The 19,840-nt window shown below is 45.5% G+C and overlaps 4 protein-coding genes across 8 annotated transcripts in view; 1 reads left to right on the top strand and 3 right to left on the bottom strand.

Moving 5' to 3' along the window:
* The window catches only part of fli1rs (Fli-1 proto-oncogene, ETS transcription factor-related sequence), a 17,440-nt gene extending 11,573 nt beyond the window's left edge, over nucleotides 1–5,867 (top strand). For 3 of the 4 annotated variants that reach the window (XM_084556245.1, XM_084556244.1, XM_084556246.1), the window contains exons 6-10: nucleotides 1,959–2,027; nucleotides 2,129–2,191; nucleotides 3,561–3,608; nucleotides 3,856–3,933; nucleotides 4,656–5,867. In XM_084556245.1, the coding sequence (XP_084412371.1) occupies nucleotides 1,959–2,027; nucleotides 2,129–2,191; nucleotides 3,561–3,608; nucleotides 3,856–3,933; nucleotides 4,656–5,179 (782 nt within the window). In that variant the 3' untranslated portion in view covers nucleotides 5,180–5,867. The remainder of the gene's footprint in view (nucleotides 1–1,958; nucleotides 2,028–2,128; nucleotides 2,192–3,560; nucleotides 3,609–3,855; nucleotides 3,934–4,655) is intronic. The other variant, XM_084556247.1, reaches the window with a different exon arrangement.
* Nucleotides 5,868–6,013: 146 nt separating this feature from the next.
* On the bottom strand, nucleotides 6,014–9,896 carry zp3d.2 (zona pellucida glycoprotein 3d tandem duplicate 2). 2 transcript variants are annotated; one of them, XM_084556242.1, is made up of 8 exons: nucleotides 8,693–9,896; nucleotides 8,032–8,147; nucleotides 7,852–7,955; nucleotides 7,319–7,493; nucleotides 7,142–7,247; nucleotides 6,986–7,071; nucleotides 6,815–6,888; nucleotides 6,014–6,415 (listed from the first exon to the last, which is right to left on the bottom strand). In XM_084556242.1, exons 1-8 carry the CDS (start codon nucleotides 9,161–9,163, stop codon nucleotides 6,027–6,029), a joined length of 1,521 nt encoding a protein of 506 aa, XP_084412368.1. In that variant the 5' UTR covers nucleotides 9,164–9,896; the 3' UTR covers nucleotides 6,014–6,026. The 2 variants fall into 2 exon arrangements, with proteins under 2 accessions (XP_084412368.1, XP_084412369.1); XM_084556243.1 differs by having other exon boundaries at nucleotides 6,289–6,568.
* A 500-nt stretch (nucleotides 9,897–10,396) lies between these two features.
* LOC311496637 (uncharacterized protein) lies at nucleotides 10,397–12,624 on the bottom strand (the record flags this gene model as incomplete). The annotated part of the gene is made up of 3 exons (XM_084556536.1): nucleotides 10,397–10,605; nucleotides 10,715–10,834; nucleotides 12,573–12,624. 3 exons carry the CDS (start codon nucleotides 12,622–12,624, stop codon nucleotides 10,397–10,399), a joined length of 381 nt encoding a protein of 126 aa, XP_084412662.1.
* A 2,521-nt stretch (nucleotides 12,625–15,145) lies between these two features.
* On the bottom strand, nucleotides 15,146–19,399 carry tektl1 (tektin like 1). Its single transcript, XM_084556330.1, has 8 exons — nucleotides 19,118–19,399; nucleotides 18,396–18,662; nucleotides 18,124–18,228; nucleotides 17,681–17,819; nucleotides 16,634–16,800; nucleotides 15,913–16,008; nucleotides 15,729–15,842; nucleotides 15,146–15,401 (listed from the first exon to the last, which is right to left on the bottom strand). The coding sequence occupies exons 1-8, from the start codon at nucleotides 19,382–19,384 to the stop codon at nucleotides 15,204–15,206; spliced, it is 1,353 nt and encodes a 450-aa protein (XP_084412456.1). The 5' UTR covers nucleotides 19,385–19,399; the 3' UTR covers nucleotides 15,146–15,203.
* Nucleotides 19,400–19,840: the final 441 nt, after the last annotated feature.

Here is a 19,840-nt window from a genome sequence, read left to right as displayed (position 1 = left end):
TTTCTGGTAACTGCTGATCAGTGGTCTACAGCAGCTTGGAGGAATATTAGCCCATTCCTCAGAACAGAACCACTTCAGTTCTGAGATGTTGGTGGGTTTCCTCACATCAACTGCTTGCTTCAGGTCCTTCCACAACATTTCTATTGGATTAAGGTCAGGACTTTGACTTGGCCGTTCCTAAACATTCATCTTGTTCTTCTTTAACCGTTCTTTTGTAGAACCACTTGTGTTCTTGGTTCTCATTGTCTTGCTGCATGACCCAGTTTCTCTTCACATTCAGCTCATGGACAGATGTCCTGACATTTTCTTTTAGAGTTCACTGGTAGAATTCAGAATTCATTGGTCCATCAATGAGGACAAGCCGTCCTGGTCCAGATGCAGCAGAACAGGCCCAAACCAGGACATTAGCACCCCCATGTTTGATGGAGGGATGAGGTTCTGATGCTGGAATGATGCAGTGTTGGTTCATCTCATTTAAACCAAACTATTCTACTTTGGTCTCATCTGTCCACTAAACATTGTCCCAATAGTCTTCTGTCTTGTCCACATGATGTTTAGAAATGTTCTTCTTGGAGAGCAGTGTCTTTGTCCATCACACCATGGTTGTTCAGTGGATTCATCAACATTAACATCAGCCAATGAGAGAGAGGCCTTTAGCTGCTTAGAAGTTCCCCTGGGTTCCTTTGGGACCTCTCAGACTATTATGGAGTGATCTTTGTTGGTGGACCACTGCTGTGGAGGGGAACAGTCGTCTTCAATCTGTCTGACTGTGGATTATTTGTGGGTTCCAAACTCTTTAGAGATGGTTCTGGAACCTTTTCCAGCCTGATGAGCAACAACAACTCTTTCTCTGAGCTCCTCAGAAAGCTCCTTTGTCCACAAACATGTGTTGTGAAGATCAGACTGAGACAAATCCCTGATTTATTGAAACTAAACCAGGACCTGAACCACACCTGAGTCTCATTACATTGATGGAAATACTTCTGAACACATGGACTCTGATTGAATCCTAGAAGAGCTCCTCTCTGATATGTAATATTGACTCATTTCCCTGCATAAACACAATACACAAGTATAATATTTCAGTTTCATGTGTTTGATTGGGTTCTCTTTGTCTACTTTTGGGACTTGTGTGAAAATCCACTGATATTTTGAGTATTTTATGCAGAAATGTAGAAAATCCTAAGAGCTACAAATACTTTTAAGCACCACTGTATAGTCACTTGTATTTTCTGAAGCGTAAGTAATTTTACTTTTGCCGCGCCAAGTACTTTTAGCTGCATTGCTTTAACGTCTGTATGATTCTGAATCCAGGACTATTTTACCTGATGTACCGTGTACTATACTGTAAAAGTAAACAAGTAACTTTCCAGATGATCTTATGTTTTTCACTCAGTACAATTCACATGCACTAAAGAAATATTTCCTCAAAGAATCACTTTTCTTTCAGAGCTTCGTGTTTAAGTGACACGTTTTCCTGTTAGTCACACAGCCTGGGTGTTTCTGGGCGTGAATCAAAAAGTTCAGGGTCACAAAAGAACTACTTGAATGATTTAGGGATTTAAATATACCATGTGGGGTTTCGGAGCCATAACACACAGTTTCAAAAGTCTAAAAAGGTTCCTTTGGCACAACATTAGGCCCCGTTGACAAAACTCTGATGAGTCCAAAACTCAACAGCCAGTTTCAGACAGGAAACAGCTGCACCGACATAGGAAATAGGGGGGTATGGGTCCTGCTCCTGGGACACAACTAACAGTGGCGCAGCTGTAGGGGTGGCCCGAACAAAAGAACGCTCACCCAAGAAGCCGATGGGTCATCTTCAGACCTCCAACGTCTTATCGTCTTTGTCTCAGTCCGGTGACTTCCTTCCTGCTGTGGCTGACCTGTCTCACTGTCCACTTCAAAGACGTCTCACGCTTTTCCACCGTCTGCTCTCGTCCTTGTTTTCTGTGCAGAGAGCGGTTTTGATGAGATCAGCCGTAGGAACAGCTGGCCGACAAACACCATGACTGCGGTGCCCAAAGGTATGGCGACTGAAACCGACCACGATGTACAGCAACCATGAACATGAACCGCTGGTTTTGCATAGATATGTACACAAGTTCACACATCTCTGGATTTACAGGTTCTTCCATGGAGCACCAACACAGCACAAGAGTTACAGAGCCTGCACCAAGACATGTTCAAGGTACGAAAACAGTCCAGGATTGGACCAAACAGAAGAGCTCTCATTTAAGTTTCAGTCAGTATCTCCATGTTTCCAAAAGACTCACAACAAAACGAAACCACGAGTCTGTAAAATGCTCAACAGACAAGAGGCCAAGATTTGTCAGAAATGGACTTGATTGAGTATGAGGCCTAGCAGGATAGCTAGAAAAATAAATGATAGAGCCAAGCAGCAACCTCCAGGGCTGAAGACACGGCTGTGACAACAGCTGCAGTTCCTCTAGCGCCCACTAGAGGCGCCAACACTGAGTCAATACCCATAGAGCTCCACGTTAGGAACTCCACAACAGAAACAAACATGTTTACTGCCTGGTACAAAAGCAGTTTAGGTCTCCAAAGCTAATTTCTAAAGCTAAACTGTATGAGGAGAAGGGTTGAATTATAACGAGGCTTAAAGTTATGCTGAACTAAGGTTGTGGCTATTTTTGAATTAGCTGGAGTCAGGTGCTGCCAAGATTGCGACAGCCGGAGACACCACACTGAGCTTCAAAACCTGTCTTCAGAACAATTATGGGTCACATTACAGAGTGTTTATGCATCTTTACATACAGTCAGTGCAGACGGCGAACATCTGTGACTGTCATGTTTGTAGAAGCTGTGCTATCTGAAGTTAAACGTGTCCTCCAGCCTGGAAGTCAGAGAGTAACAGTAGTCACCTGAGCACTGTGGAGTGTAATTAGTTTAAATGTCCCTGATTGGCTGGAGGATGATCCAGTTGATCCAGAGTTTTATTTTTTATTTTTAATCGGTTGAACCACGCCTCATAATGAAATCCAGATTGAGTTACCTGACTCATATCTGAGAAGAATTTGAGGTTAAGCTTTCTCCCCCCCGTGAGGCACGACCTCCGTACCACAAAGTACCAAATCACATCTCTAACACAAAATAACAGCCTCTAATTCTGAAGTAGTTAAGCTCTACTTTTGGTGACGTATTGTCCATCTTTATATACAGTCTATGGATTAGCATGCTAGCGTGCTAACGCTTACCAGTTCATCCTAGCGAGAACGAGCCAACCCAGAAACGGTGGGATTATTTCACTCAAACACAAATATCTAAAGGAGACGTGAGAGGAGATCCAAAGTCATTAGGATTCCTCCTCTGATCAAAAGTATTTAGATAAATGTAGACGTTTAAGTCTGGACAGATGTGGAGCATCGCGTGTCGACCTGTCGTGCACAATAACAACATACTGTTTGATGTTTTTCTCATATTTGCTCAATTCCCGTTGGATCAGGGACGTTTTCTTTTGATTTAAAAACTTGGCCCACTGGCATTCCCTTTCTTAATGTGAGAGTTATGTTGAGTAATGTGTCTTTTCTTCTTTGCAGACCCCTATCAGACATTAGGGCCCATTAGCAGTCGACTAGCTAATCCAGGTAAGAGTCTAAACCGCCACCAGATAAAAAGACAAGGACGACACAAATGAGGCCTTTACACTGTCTGCTTTGGCAACGTGAAAGAAAAGCAATCGAGGGCAGGCACACGCACACACTTACTTTCCAAACTGGAGTAAACGTCAAGTAACACCTGTTGTGTCAGCAGCATTGCATCAACGCTTACGCCGAGACGAAATCTGGCTTCCCTCTCACCAAAATGACTGTTTGCCCTGCTGTTTCCTCACAGAAGGAGGCTCACCCAAGAACCGAACGGGCAAACAAAGTCCATACAAGCTCCCTGACCCCAGCGCTCACAGGCCTGTGGGTAGGTTTCTGCCCCGATGTCTGTCCCTTCCTCCAAGCCACACAGTGAAAAGGTCACATTTGGTGGGAAAGAAGTGTTAGATACGAGTCCTGTCAGTGTTCAGCATGCAGCACAGCCACAGCAGATTAAAAACACAGAAAAAAAGAGTTCAAGGCTTCTTGGTCCAGTGGCTTGATGTTCTTACAGATGATTACATCCTTTAAGGCGGGGGTGTCAAACAATGAATTAGCAAAGAAATGACCTTCAATAAAAGTCACTGCTTGTCCTTATTGGACTGTTTTAATCAGAACACAACACCCGGAGCTAAAATACTCTTATTCTTCTTTATGAATAAGTTGTATTTCTGGTACCAAGGTGCATGGAGGAGGAAAAGAAGCTGTAGGAAGGTCAAGGCTGTGATTGGATGGCCTGATGACCACATGACCAAGCCATGGCCCATTGGCTTTTATGTCCATGTGCATGTACACGATTTCCATTTGCTTCAAGTGCTGCTGGAGTCTTGACCTTCCTACGTAAAACATTATTACTATACAGGTTACTGTGCTGTTGTGTTGATGCTCCGGGCTCCTTAAGATCTAACTGGGCTCTATGTGGCCCCTGAAATACACCCCTGCTTTAAAAGGTGTCATATAAGAGTTTAGCCTTCCACTCCAAACATTTTATTTTTCTGCCGCCATCCCGAGTCCTCCGTCCTCCTTAACGTCTTTCATTTGTGCCCCCAGGCTCAGGGCAGATCCAGCTGTGGCAGTTCCTGCTGGAGCTCCTGTCCGACAGCAACAACGCTGGCATCATCACCTGGGAGGGCACCAACGGCGAGTTCAAGATGACCGACCCGGACGAGGTGGCCAAGCGCTGGGGCGAGCGCAAGAGCAAGCCCAACATGAACTACGACAAGCTGAGTCGCGCCCTGCGCTACTACTACGACAAGAACATCATGACCAAGGTGCACGGCAAGCGCTACGCCTACAAATTTGACTTCCAGGGCATCTCGCAGGCGCACCAGAATCACTCCGCCGACGGTGGCATGAAGTACGGCGCCCCGCCCGATATGTCGTACGTCCCGACCTACCACAGCCACCAGCCCAAAATGAACTTCATGAGTGGCCACCCCGCGCCCATGCCCGTCTCCCCCGGCAACTTTTTCCCTCCGTCGACGTACTGGAACTCGCCCAGCAGCCCCATCTACCCCGGGTCAGCCATGACCAGACACCCAGCCACTCACTCCCACCTGAGCTCGTACTACTGAGGGACGATGCATTTCACACCTGAGCGGGAACAAGACAGGAGAGGAACCCAAGTGTGCCGGCGGCAAATCACGGGCACGCTGCGTCCACTGCACCTGAGCTGAACCCCTTGTCTGAAACGAAGGCGATATGACGCTACGGTCCGTTTTGTGAAGGCATTACGATGTTGTCTTTGTCACTTTTCTTTCTTCTCACAAAAAAAAAATATGTAAAATAGGACCAAACGTGGGGTGAATGAACTCTGCTTTTGAACTCTTTGTACACGAGTTTCCTGAATATATCGATTACATACTGTATTAACAGTTCTCGTTCTGTTGCTCTTCTAATATAAGTGCTGCCTGGTGTGATGGCGCCTGTTGTTGTAAAGTGTTTGATAACGGCTCTGCTCACGTCGCAGGTCGAAACCCAAAAAAAAAAAAATTTTAAAAAAAATTGCAGTTATCAAAGACCTGACATTTTGTAAAAGTGAAATTGTACAGAATGATTGTCATGTAGCAATAAACATATACACATCACATAAAGCTAATAAATAACGGCTGTAGCTAAAAACCAATGGACTCCTGTGAATACTATCATTAACAGACTGTTTAATAAATAAAGAGTGCCAGAGTTTAGATCTAAAGTTGGATCTGTCTGTTCATTATTAGGTTACTGTAAAGGTTACTGGTCACTAATGAACCCATATCACATTTTAACTGTGCTTCTTATTGATTTATTGTCCAACTTTCTGCAAATAAGCTTTAATTTCATATATTTATTTCATGCCTCTAGATTCTCTGTTGCACGTTACAACGTTCTTAAAACCTCAAGTAAAACGAATCCACCCGGAGTGAACATGTGCCAGCTTTATTAATCCAAACCAAAGATTTCTTCAAATACTGTTCGAGGTACTGAGACCTCCTCCTCCTCCTCCTCCTCCTCCTCCTCCTCCTCCTCAACAACAGCAGAGCCCCTCACCACCTCCTCCTCCTCCTCACCTTCCTCCTCCTCCTTCCATGTTTTCTCCATCTGACCCATCAGAGCCACAGCTGTAGATTCAGTCGTCCACTCAGTCTCCTCAGGTTGTGGAGTTGTTGTTGTTGTTGTTGTTGTTGTTGTGGTGGTGGCAGAGGTGATGATGGCGGTGGTGGTGGTGGTGGAGGTGGTGGTGGTGGCAGAGGCCTTCTTCCTCTTCAGGGTGGGGGTTGGTTTCCCTCTCGGCTCCACCATCCACGGGCGGCTGCTGATTATTTTTGTCACTGTAAATAGAATAGAATATTATTTATGTTATGCTTTTAAAATCATTTTAAACGTTTACACGGAGAATACTTATCCATCGTCCTGATCAGCTGATCAATGAGAGGGATCAGAAGATGAGCCGTTACCATGGCGACCAGACACAACATCAACCTCTGTAGAAGTTCAGTGAGGAGGAGGAGGAAAGATAAGAATGAAGAGGAGGAGGAGGAGTTGGATATATCAGGAGGAGAAGAAGAGGGAAGGGAAGGAGGAGGAAATAGAGGAAGCAAAGACAAAAAATAGGAGGAGGAAGAAGAAGGAAGACTCCTTTAATGATGAGATGTGTTTTATTTTGGACGATGATGGACAAGGAGGAGGAGGAGAAGGAGGAGGACAAGGAGGAGGAGGAGGTGAGTTACCTGTGGATGCAGCAGAGCTACAGCTGGAGTCACAGCAGGAGCACACGGAGTCCAGCCCGTACAGCTCCATCCATCTGAGCCAAACAGAAAAGAAGAAATTCAAAACTTCAAAACCTCAGAACCTCAGAACCTCCCCCTCTCTGGTAAACTGTCCTCTGGTGGAGAACGTACCGTCCCGTGTCGGGGTTGTAGTTGCAGGACTTGGTGGTCGGCGTCGGGATGGAGCTGGACACGGACATGCTGCAGTGCATGAAGAGCTGCAACGGGACAGAGACCGGTCAGCGTCTGAGGACTGGACCCCAGAGCCTCCAGTCACCCTGGTCTCACCTGGCCCGCCATCCCCATGAACACGAAGGCGTCCACGGAGAACCTCACCACATTGTTCCTGTAGGGGACGAACCTGGAGCGTCCCGCTTTGCTCTCAACCATACACCTACACGGGACGGAGAGAGAGGAGATGAGCCCCCGACACACTAAAATAAAACCCTCAGCTGTTTGCTTTACCCGAGGTTTGTGACGACGGGGAACTGAGGCGTGGAGGTGTGGGACAGCTCGGCCGTGGCGTAGCACGAGAGGACGTACAGTCTCTGGTCGGGGGGCATGGGCAGAGCCTCGGCCTCGAAGTTCATGGGCTGTCCCAGGACGTACTGATCCGATGGGGAGAGCCTCTTCCACTGAGCTGAAAAAAAACAGAAGAGAGGAGTCAGGCTGCAGAGTCATTTAAACACCATGAGAGTATAGGTTATAGCAGCCATAACATTATGACCACCTTCATCAGAGAATGGACATGGGCCTTCTGAGGGTGTCCTGTGATGTTAGTGGGGGGGTCTTTGAGGGGAGGGGCCTCTGTGGATCATGCTATGGGGTGGGGGTGCCTGGTCTGGTCTGGGTGGGTGCTACATGTCTAAGTAACATCCACACCAATGAATGCCAGGTCCAGAAGTTTCCCAGCAGAACACTGAACTGTCACAAGATGGTTTAAATGTTATTGACTTCTCCTGTCAGTGGTCATAATGTTGTGGCTGATCGGTGTGTACCATTTCGTGGCGTCAGAATGAACTTTCCTCTTTTGGTCATTTGTTTGTACATCTCTCGCATCTGCACCTTGGGCGTGTAGCCGACCTTGTAGGAGTACTGGTACCTGGACAGAACCACGCTGTTAACACTGGGTTCCTGTCGTGGAGAACCTGGAGCAGGTAGGCAGGTGTGTCTCTCACCTGTGGAAGCGACATGAGACGGGGAGGGTGAAGGGCACCGCCCGTCTGATGGGCGCTTGCAGCCGTGGTGGGTCGTAGTGAAGCGCGTTGGAGTAGGTCACCATGTGATCAGCCACCTGCAAAACATCAGATCAGACTGAGCATGAGCTAAACGCTAACACAGCAGCCACAATGACACAGCTACAGTGTTGTTAGCATGTTAGCATGTTAGCATGGGCCTGAAATTGATTTTAAGTGTTTAGTTTAGGACTTTTGACGTATTGCATTCCCTAGACTCACAAACCTAACCCTCACCTCAGTGTACCTGCAAAAAGGTTTAATAAAAACAAGATGGATGAAGGTCATGGTGTAAATTATAGAACAAGCTGAAACTAACAACTGGGCTTGCTGTGTTTGTAGAAGATGTTTCCTCCAAGTGTTCAGCTCTAAATGTCTGGTGGGGGTTTAGGTTTCTATCACCTGAAGGTCACATGACTAGAGTCTGATAATCACCTGATACACCTGGACCTGGACGAGTCCGTTTTAATCTAATAAACCCTCCGAGCTATATTTTTTGGATATATCACAGGATCTAAAGTTAAACCTGTGGCCTGCTGGTGGCGCTAGAGGGTTAAAGTCAGACTCCTCCTGTCTAGACTCTGAAGACTAAAGAGAAGCTCACCTCGCGTTTGGTTCCACACCTGTCCAGGTCATAGTCAAAGTGGACGTGGTCCCCGGTGGATTTACTGGCGGCGCATGTCCCCAGTCTGAGCCGGGACAGAGGGTCACCTGCACCCAGAATGCTCCTCTCCACCTGCACCCGCATCCGGGTCACCTTGCACCAGGTCTTCACCGAATCAGCAGACTCGCTGGGCGGAGCGGGGTCGGGTTGGACCGGGAACAGGACTCCCCGGACGGCCTCGGGTAACGGCTCCTGTCCGGTGCCTCTGGCCGGAGAGAAACGCTCCTTCTCCACCAGCGGCTGCTTGGAGTCCACGAACACGGGGAGGCGGAGGTAGGAGGGCGGCCGGGTCGGCGTTTCCTTCCGGGGAGCTCTTCTCATCAGCGGGGGGGCTGTTTGATTCAGAGCCGACAGCAGCGGCACCAGGAGGAAGAACATGAGATCAAACATGTCCAGGAGTCTGAGGTCCATCTGAACTTTAATCTTCACACTCGGAGGCTGGTTGTGAGCGGACAGGGTCTCTCTCTCTTTACCTGCAGCCAAATTAACCACACCTGGATGGAGGTGGAGAGGAAGCAGGGAGCAGAGAGCAGACAGCGCCGCTCACTGGTCATCTGAGCAACAGCAGCCTGGATGTGAACACATGAGCTTCTGGGTCTCGAGCCGAGCCGAGCCGAGCCGAGCGTGTTGTTCTCTTCTCACCCAGTTCATGTCAAGAAGAGAAGCAGGTCAACTCAAATACAAGAACAACACATCTGCTCCAGTTTCAACCCAGCAGCTCACTAACTGGGACGTTCAACCAAACAGAGCTATAATTAAGAAATGATTTCAGCTCAACCTGCACAGACCTTCATGAAGCAACAGAAAATGAAAAGCTCCGTTACTTCATCCATGTTTATTAATTATTATTTAAGAAAACCTGATTCATTATGGAACACTTTAGAAAGGAGATTTAATTTAAGACAACTGTAGAGACTCCTTTAAAACAGCTCAGAGGTCTTCATCGTCTGTATTTAATAACCTTTCTTTCTGTGTGATGATATAAAACATCATGGCATAACATTATGACCACCTTCCTAATATTGTGTCAGAGAATGGACATGGGCCTTCTGAGGGTGTCCTGTTGTTAGTGGGGGGCCTTTGAGGGGAGGGGCCTCTGTGGATCATCCCACAGATACTTGATCAGTTTGGGATCTAGTGAATCTGGAGGCCAGGTCAACACCTTGTGCTGTTCTTCATGTTTTTTTTTTAGTTGTTCCTAAAGTGTTTTTGTGTGTGTGTCTGTGTCAGGCTGCATCCTGCTGGGGATGGCTGCTGCCATCAAGGAGTGTCATTGCTATGGGGTGGGGGTGCCTGGTCTGGTCTAGGTGGGTGCTACATGTCTAAGTAACATCCACACCAATGAATGCCAGGTCCAGAAGTTTCCCAGCAGAACACTGAACTGTCACAAGATGGTTTAAATGTTATTGACTTCTCCTGTCAGTGGTCATAATGTTGTGGCTGATTGGTCTATAAACCTTACCTTTAATGTAGAGTCTGCAGGATGTATTGAGTTCATGACATAATATGAATAAAAGTGATGGGGACAGGTCAGACTGTTTATTATAGAAGTTTATTTTAACACAGTTCAGATAAAAATAGTAAAAATGAAATCAGGAAGATGCTTCAAGATCATCTTCTCTGTATCTTTCATGGTTTATCTCGTCACCAGACTGACTGCAGGGTGAGGAGGGCGACCAGCGTGGCGGTCCAGCAGAGGGCGGCTGGTGCTGCAGCCGCTCGGTTGCACAGGTGCGTGTTGCAGCATTCGTTGGTGAAGGTGAAGTTGAATCCCAGGGCGTACTTTTCTCCCGTGACTCCGCACAGCGACGGCAGGACGCAGCTCTTCTCGTACAACACCACCCGGAAGTCCCCTGAAAGTTCACCAGAGGCGTCAGCTAGAAGCTCTCACCAGCACACAGCTCCTCTCACTACTTTTTCTCGCTTTCGGTTCATTTGAATTCTGCTCGGCGCCCTCCTCACCTTTCTGGCCCACGGCCCGGCTGGACAGGCAGAGCTGCCCCGGGGGGCACTTCAGAGGAAACCTGATGCAGTCCAGAGGCGAGATGGCCGGAACCACACATGTGTAACAGAAGAGGGGAACTGAAGCACAGAGACGTTAGTTAAAACTAAAATCTGTCCCTGCACCTGGAAGAAACTGAAATAAGAAAAGAGCTGGAATGAATTCTGGAATGAGGATTCACCCAGAGGACATGAAGGAGCACTTCTGGAGGTTCCTTTCTCCACTAACATCAGCACTCATGTTTACACCTGTTCATCACTGTATAACTTCATCTGTGTGACTCAGTTTGAGGTGTAATAGCCACTCATGTCATTTTTGTTTTTAAGGCCAATCCCTCCTGTTGGAGTTTGTCATCCCTAGTTATTAGTTTAAATATTTTTGTACCTTTTAATATATTCACTCTTATATAGTTGTTCTTGTATTACTTTATTCTATTTTGTATTTAACTTGTCTTTACCTGCAGCTAGAACTCAGACTTCATTGATCCATAAGGGAGACTACTTACTCTCAGTGGCTCAGTTGAACATAATGTCGAAGGAGGAATATTTCCCTCTCCTTCAGCCCAGGTTCTTTCTACCTATTGGAAAGGTTAGTCTGACTATAGACCACCTGACAACTTCTCTCCAATCAACAGTTTATTTAGCAGCAGAGAATAGGTCCAGAGTCAGCGCTGAGACTTCAGCTTAACCACCTTATGGCTAGAAAAGGAGAAGCCCCCAACTATGTGTGCTCAGACGTTTTATTCTATCTGGGCTCCACCCGAGGACAATAGGAGGAGCGCCGCCTTTAGTGGATCAGTAGTTTGCAAATGTGTGGCCGGCTCTAACTGGTTCCTACAAGGTGAAATATTAGAGTGTGGTGCATCATATCTCGTGAGCAAAGCTGCAGCAAAGTATCTGGTATGATAGAAGAAGAAGACTTCTTTCTGTTTTTTGCCTAAACATAACTCTTTAATATCCAACAATAAGAAAAAAAAAAAAAAAAAACACTCTTGAAAGCTGCTAGTAAAAAGAAAACAGGTGTTTAAAATATGGAGCGAGAGGTGGGGTCCACCCTGGACAGGTCTCCAGTCTATCACAGGGCTAACACAGAGAGACACTCACACCTACGGCCAATTTAGAATCACCAATGAACCTAACCAGCATGTCTTTGGACGGTGGGAGGAAGCTGGAGAACCTGGAGAGAACCCACGCAGACACAGGGAGAACATGCAAACTACACACAGAAAGGAACCAGTCGGAACATGGATTAGAACCCAGAACCTTCTGGCTGTGAGGCATCAGTGCTAACCACCACACCACTGAGCCCCGCCCCAGGGTTCTCTGAGGGGATCAATAAACTCTCATCTTGTTTTATCTATTTTCGATCGTTAATGTTTGAGACAAAATGCAAAATACTTACAGTGAGAGTTTGTCACTTTTCCAGGTTTTACATTAACGTAAAAATAAAATAAAATGCGTTTTGGTTTTCAACTTCTGTTGATTAATAAGCCTGATTCTAAATAAGGATATTTTTATATTAATTATTTTTTTTTAAAAAAAAGAAAGAAATTTAAATTATATGCAACAATTAAATATATATATATTATGAAAACATACATGCACAGATATCAGTTAAAACTCTATTTTGTTTGTATTTAAATTTCAACATTTATTTTCTTATTTTCTGCAGATTTTTTATTTTTTTTTTGGCACTGTTGTGACTCCAGGAACCTTTTTATACTTTTCTAAATATTTTATGGACCAAATAATTGACCAGTTAATCCAGACAATAGAAGCATTGGATTCATTGGTGGTATCACATGTGGTGATGACTTACCCACAGCTGGAAGCACAGTCAGGAGAAGCAGAGGACAGAGCAGCTTCGACATCACTCCTTCTGACTGTTTTCTGTCTCACTGAGGGGAAATCTCTGACCGGCGCCTCTTTCTTGTTATTATCTAGAGTAAACCCGCCGTTGTCATCTTGGAGAAACGAGAAGCGACTAAAAGTTTCCTCCTTTTTACCTCAGAGCCAGCTTCATGCAGACCTCCTCGCCACGGCTGCAGAGAGCTGAAGGTAAAAACCTCTTCTTGTTTCTCTTGATATTCTGCTAATTAAGTTCAAGAATCTCCACACCCCACCACCTCTGATTCAATTAGGCCGTTAACGTCCCCGACAAGAAAGCTTCAGCACCGGCTGTGTTCCTGCAGAGAACACAGCTGCATTCAGATTTAAGAGAGTCAGCAGATCTTTGAGATTTAGATTCACGTTTCTCTCTAAAATACTGTGTTTACTTATTTTTAAAGTACGACATGTGGCCTGAGCCGAGGCGGAGCGGGTTTATTAGATCATGGCCTCTAATGGAAGACGTTGAGTTTGGTGGGGAGGGCTGTCAAGTGACCCTCAGTCCCATGACCAGAGGACTGCAGCAGAAAACATGTCAGACTTAACGGCAGATGGTGGATTTCTGTTTCAAACTAAACTCAGATTCTTTAACAAGTAAATAATTTGTTTTCAAAAAGGTCAGATAATCACATTACTCATGTGTCCATCGTTTTGCACTTTTATTCTCGTGTTGTAAAAGATAATTTTTCATATTATGGTCATGTTTTATTGTAGGAGAGATAATTAGAGACACGTCTTGGTTTCTGCAGAATTAGTTGTGAATGTTCAAAACTTTAACTTTTATTAGATATTTATTGGAAGGATGCATTGTCCTGCTACCATCGGAGAGGGTCATTGCTATGGGGTGGTGGGGCCTGGTCTGCACTAATGTCCAAATAACATCTGCATCAACACCAGGACCAGATGGCTCAGCAGAACAACAAGATTATTAATGTTGTTACCTTTACCTGTCATTGGTTTTAATGTTATGGCTGATTGGTGTGTTGCTGCACCACTAAAGAGGTAAACATCCAACTACACACTGACACCATGGGCATTAATCTGCAGGTACAACAACCTCGACTTGACGTCTAATTTAAAACTAGTGTTAAATTTGTCCAGCTTAAACACTTCAGATCTCACCCGTCACCAGAGGAGTGCCCCAGGGCTCCGTCCTGGGTCCACTGCTGTTCATCATTTACCTTCTTCCACTTGGCAATATCTTCCGTAATATAAATTTTCATTCCTACGCAGATGACACCCAGCTCTACCTGTCTACTAAGCCAACCTCTTAACTGTTCCGTAACAGATATTAAATCCTGGTTCTCCTGCAACTTCCGACAAATAAAGTGAACCAGAAGTCCTCCTCATTGGTTCTAAGTCCACTCTGGCCAAAGTTAACAGTTTCTCATTCAATGTTAATTAACTCTAGTGTACTTCTGTCCCCTCAGGTTAAGAGTCTGGGTGTTATCCTCGACAGTCCTCTGTCTCTGGAAACCCTCATCAACTCTGTGTCCTCTTACTTCCACCTCCACTTCATCACCACCTCGATTCTTGTCCACGCTCTGTTCTCTGTGGTCTACCCTCCAAGTGTCTCCTTAAACTTAAACGGCTCCAAAACGCTGCAGCTCGTATCATCACCGGATCTCCCTCCATGGACCACATCAGCCCAGTTCTCCAGCAGCTCCACATTGAATACAAGATCCTGCTGTTTACCTTCAAGGTCCTTCACAACCAAACTCCATCATATCTGTCTGAACTTCTCCAACCATATGAACCCTCCCGTTCCTCCTCTGCCATCCAACTTATTGCACCACCTGTCCGATTGTCCTCCATGGGTTCTAGAGCATTCAGTTGCTCAAAACACATCTTTTTAAAACTCCCTTTAACCCGCTTTCCCTCTTATCTCATTTCTAAGTACTTTTAGATTTATAATATTGCATTGTATGTTTTATTCTTATGATGTTTTATGTAAGGTGACCTTGAGTGCTTCATCCACAAATAAAATGTATTATTATTATTATTATTATTATTATTACATATCAGTAAGATTACAAGTTCATTTCTGGGCCAAATCAGAGTCCATCTGTTCAGTGTTTCCATTAATGTGATGAGGCTCAGGTGAATGGATGGGTGAGACAGAGGTGGAGAGGGTGAGGACCTTCAGCTCAGATCTCAACAGAGACTGTACTGTACCTGGGACAGACAGCGCACGCCCACAACACAACCTCTTCACTCCCCTGGCTGCAGAGACGCTGCAGGAGTGTTCAATGAAAAGCCAGAGGCCGTCACACTCCTGATCACTTCATTCAGTCCCGCTGACCTTATCTGTAGCACGACCCTGGACTCTGGTTTTAAGCTTTTAATTGAACTGATTTCTCCTGCACCTTGTTTATTTGGTCAGGAGACTTTCAAAGTAAGCATTTCATTCAGACATTTCTTCTGCATAAGATAATAAAACAAACTCAAAACCTTGAAAGTGCAGCTTTTCTCCCATTTTATTGATCCTGAACTCACCATACATTAAACCTGTCTACTTACAGCTCTACTGAACACACACACACACACACAGAGGAGGTTGGCCTCACACCGCCCCCCGCTGGAGGACAGCAGGCACCGCTCGCCGGTCGACCTGCTGGCGCCTCATGCGGACGACGGCTGCATCCACCTGAGCTGCTGCCGTCTTTCCGTGCAGGTCGTCCAGCAGCTGCAGACAGGTCCGCTGCAGCCTGGCCAGCTCGCCCTCAGAAGACTTCAGACACCGTCCCAGCACCGCGCTGCCCTGAGAGAGGAACAGAGAACAGCTGGTTTGACTGGGTTGGGACACTCAGATAAGATGACTGGGTTAGTAAATCCTTTTATTAATACAGCGTCGTTTTCTACATTTTTTTCATAAAAATGACTCAAAACATCAGAGGAGTAAAACAGTCCCAAATCAGGACATCACCATCCATCCATCCATCTTTCTGGTCCAACTAGTCTGATCCATGGAGGCTCCACCGCTCAAGGCTTAAACCTTCAGAGTTCTAGAGGAGTCCAGGACCTCCACTACATGCGTCAGGGGGTCATAATGTAATGGCTGACTAGGCAGCCTGGATGCTCTGATCACCTGAATGAGATGAGCAGCCTCAGGTAGCTGCGTCCCTGGGTGTCTCTGATAAACCTGCACCAGAGGCCTGTTGAGTTTCTCTCTGGACAGGACGTCCCCGCTGTACTCTGGACCCTGTGGACAGAATAATAAGAACATCATCATCATCATCATCAGCTCGGAGCACACACCGTCACACACCGACCTGAGCTCTGTCGTGACTGTGACGGATAGAGTTGATCTCCCTCTTCTTGCGGAACATGGCCTGTCTGGTGGCTGCAGACGTCACAGTCAGACGTTGCTGCAGAACAGAATGGAAACGATTAGGTTCAGTCTCTGAGTTCTGTCCTGCCTCTAGACACGTTGAACTCAGCGTCTATCTGCAGAGAGACAGAGGCTCACATGTTTCAGTTCACAGCTTCATGAAGTGATCATATTGCTGTGTTACAGCCACTTAATTTTATGCACAGTTGCAATACAAAATCCTAATGTGTTGATTTGGATCAAACTTTTAGGTGACTATTGGAGAAGCTACTATTAGCTGGAGGAACAACTTCATTTTAACTTCATCTTTAATAACATGTGTTAATTAAGCCTACAGCATCTACACATTACTTTTAAATAATGTTAGATAATAAAATAATAAAAGAAAAGAAATTCAAAGAAAGTAATAAAAAAGAAAAACCCTTATCTGATTCCACAACAAACCCACGTACAGAAAAAAATAAATACAACTCCCAGGATGCTTTTCAGTCACAGAGGATCTCGTTACTAATATAATAAAGACTGAGAAACTTTAACTTCCTGTGGACTCTTGTTTGGTCACTAATTAATTCATTATTTTCCATGGCAACTGGTGCAAAGGCTCATGGGTACTGTAGTGATAATGAATAACTGATAATAACTGATGTTAGAAGATCGTGGACCTGCAGAGAGACTGTCTCAGCTATCTTCTTCACCAGGCCGTCGTTGACGGTGCGGTGAGCAGCTTTCTGTCTGATGATGGCTCCGGTCAGCGTCCGTCTGTTGTTTCCTCTCAGCTGCTGTGACTGGTTGACGACCAGAGAGGACGAGTCCAGGACGTCTTTACACTCTGGAAGAAGAAGAAGGAGAAGAGATTTCAACGAGAGAGAATCCTCCTAGAATAACTAGTCTGTATGTCTTCTACATTTGTTCATATGCAAATTCTGTACGTTTTAGCTTATACTATTTTATTTTATTAGATTTTTACTAGTGTTTTCAGCCATTATATTTTAATTGTATTTTGCTTGATTTTACTTATATTTTATTTTTATTTTTTTTACTAGAGTTATTTTATTTTATTATATTAGATTTTTACTTATATTTTATTTTTATCCAATAATTTTATTTTACTAGATCTTTACCAGTGTTTGTGGCCATTTTATTTTATTTTATTTTAATTATATTTTATTTTTATTTTTATTTTTATTTTATTTTATTGTAGTAGATTTTTACTTATATTTTATTTTATTTTATTCGATTTTTACTTACATTTTATTTTTATTTTATTTTATTGTAGTAGATTTTTACTTATATTTTATTTTTATTTTATTTTATTTTATTAGATTTTTACTTATATTTTATTTTTATTTTATTTTACTAGATGTTTACTAGTGTTTTTGGCCATTTTATTTTATGTTAATTATATTTTATTTTTATTTTATTTTATTGTACTAGATTTTTTTACTTTTTTTACTTTTTATTTTTACTTGTGGTTCTCAGAGTGTTTTTTATGTGACCAAGCCGTTTTCCTTGTGGATGAATAAATTCTAATCCTGGTTGATCTGGAGCAGATCTCATCTATGATCTGACACGTGTTGACGGACGGAGAAGCTGCTGAACACAATAAACACATCCAGATGAATCAAACTGTTTTCGGCCATGCTAGTGTTTCACATGAAATATTCATGTTCCAGTCAGGAACTAAAAGAACCCGTGGACTGGTTCTGTACCTGGTGTGAAGGGGCCACAGGGGTCCGTTGTCCTGCTGGAGCTCTGTCCTCCGGCTGAGCCGCTGTGAGGCAGCAGCTCCAGGACCCGAGCCCGCTCAATGGCGCAGTCCAGCAGCCTCCTGCTGCTCTCCCCCAGGGCCTGGAGGACACGGACCAACCACCAGACATTCACATTTATGATTATTCAATTATTCAGCCTGGCTCCATGGAAAAGGGTTTAATCATTAGTTGTGAAGCGTCATCAGTCGCTGCTGTTCCAACTCTAAGAAACATCTGACCAGGTACAGTCCAGATACCTCCTGTGTTCTCGCTCCTGCTGCTTTACAGAGGACGCACCTGGGGGGATAACCCTCTAGAGGGCGCTCCAGCTCCATTAAGACCCACACCTGAACAGCAAACCTTCAAGTGTTGGTAGAAGAGGAGGATGGAGGTCAGTCAGTCACCTGCAGATGTCTCAGTGTGTCGCTCAGCGCCCCCTCCAGGTCCCGTTTCAGCTCGGCCAGCTCTCTTCTCTCCCACAGCAGCAGGTAATCAGCGCCGTCGCTCTCCTGCAACGGGACGGATCCGTCAGTGAACCCCTGTCCTGACAAACGCAGCTCAGGAAGGTCAGTGAGGTCACCCTCAGTCTGTCTGGTGGATCTATCCATCTATCCATCTATCCATCTATCTATCTATCTATCTATCTATCTATCTGATGAGTGGAGGATGAACAGACCGTCTCAGCGGTGGGGGGCCTCCTGCTCCTCCCCTCTGAGCTCCTCCTGTTGATGCTCAGATTGGCCCCGAGGCCCCGCAGCATTCTCTCCAGGTGTTCCCGGTCCCTCTGCAGCTTGGCGGCCTCCTCGGTCACCCTGCCGGCCTGCCTGCGCAACCGGCCCTCCACCTCCCGGACCCCCCGCATGTACTCTAAGGCCACGGCCACACTGGCCCCGGCACACTGCTCACGCAGGCTGGTGGGCGGGAACGGGGCCACGGACGTCCCCTGGGAGAATAAAAGATGGTTCAGTCCAGCTTCCATCTATTAGTCAAATACGTTCAACAAGTAAATAAAAGTATTTACAAACTAAAAACAAGAGGAGACAGGAGGAGTGAATAACATTTAAACCATCTTGTGACAGTTCAGTGTTCTGCTGGGAAACTTCTGGACCTGGCATTCATTGGTGTGGATGTTACTTAGACATGTAGCACCCACCTAGACCAGACCAGGCACCCCCACCCCATAGCAATGACCCCCCACCCCCACCAACAACAATCTGTTGCCAGACACCACAGGACACCCTCAGAAGGCCCATGTCCAGACCTGCACTATATTTGGAAGGATTTTTATTTCACTGCTCCTCATTTAAAGGTCCTGGACACTAAATTAGGAGCTATGTCTTAATTATTAATGTGTTTTTGTAGCTTTGCTGTAAAGATGAACATTCCTGTTCTTCTCACCAGGCCTCCTGTAGTCTGGGGCCTCCTCAGCTTGCTCCTGCTCTCTGCGCATTCCTCCGCTCCGGTCTCCGCTGAGCCCTCCGTGCTCTTCGAGGTGAGGAAACGTCCCGAGGAGCTGCAGCTCCGGGGCCGGCCGCAGACGACGGAGCCCCCTGCTCGGGTCTGCCGCACCAGGCGCTCCGCCCGCCGGATGGAGCGCACGGTGCCTTCGCGCCAGGACTGCGCTCCGATGGTGACGGAGCTGAGCGGAACCGACTGGACCTGCATCCCTCCAACTGTTCTGTAACGAACCGGCTCCGTTTCACCGCTGTCAGGACTCCAGAGCAGAGGGGGGGAAAACAAAAAAACTTCTGTGTAAAGTGTCGTCTCCATGGCAACGCTTCCTGTTGCTGCTGGTTGGACAGCGAGGAGGACACTGTCATCCGATACATCAGCTGTCATCATCAGTCACACCTGAACTTAAAACATATTCCAGTAACCATGACACTTTATTTTATTTATGTGATTTAATTACTTTTGTCTAACTATTGTGACATTATTCTATTTTTTAATATCCATTAGTCAAAACGTTTAATGTCCATCACGTTTGGCCTGAAGGAAAAAAAGAAAAAGTAGTTTCTCCTGCAAGAACTACAACTCCCAGGGTGCTTTTCGGCGACTCATCCAATCAGAGAGCACCCAGTTATTTTACATTAGAGCCAACCTGGAGCTAACTTATGAAAA

This window comes from Chelon labrosus (assembly GCF_963514085.1).
Source record: "Chelon labrosus genome assembly, chromosome: 12".
Lineage (NCBI taxonomy): Eukaryota > Metazoa > Chordata > Actinopteri > Mugiliformes > Mugilidae > Chelon > Chelon labrosus.
The sequence above is the reverse complement of the archived record's forward strand: the minus strand, read 5'-3'. Positions and strand labels throughout refer to the sequence as shown.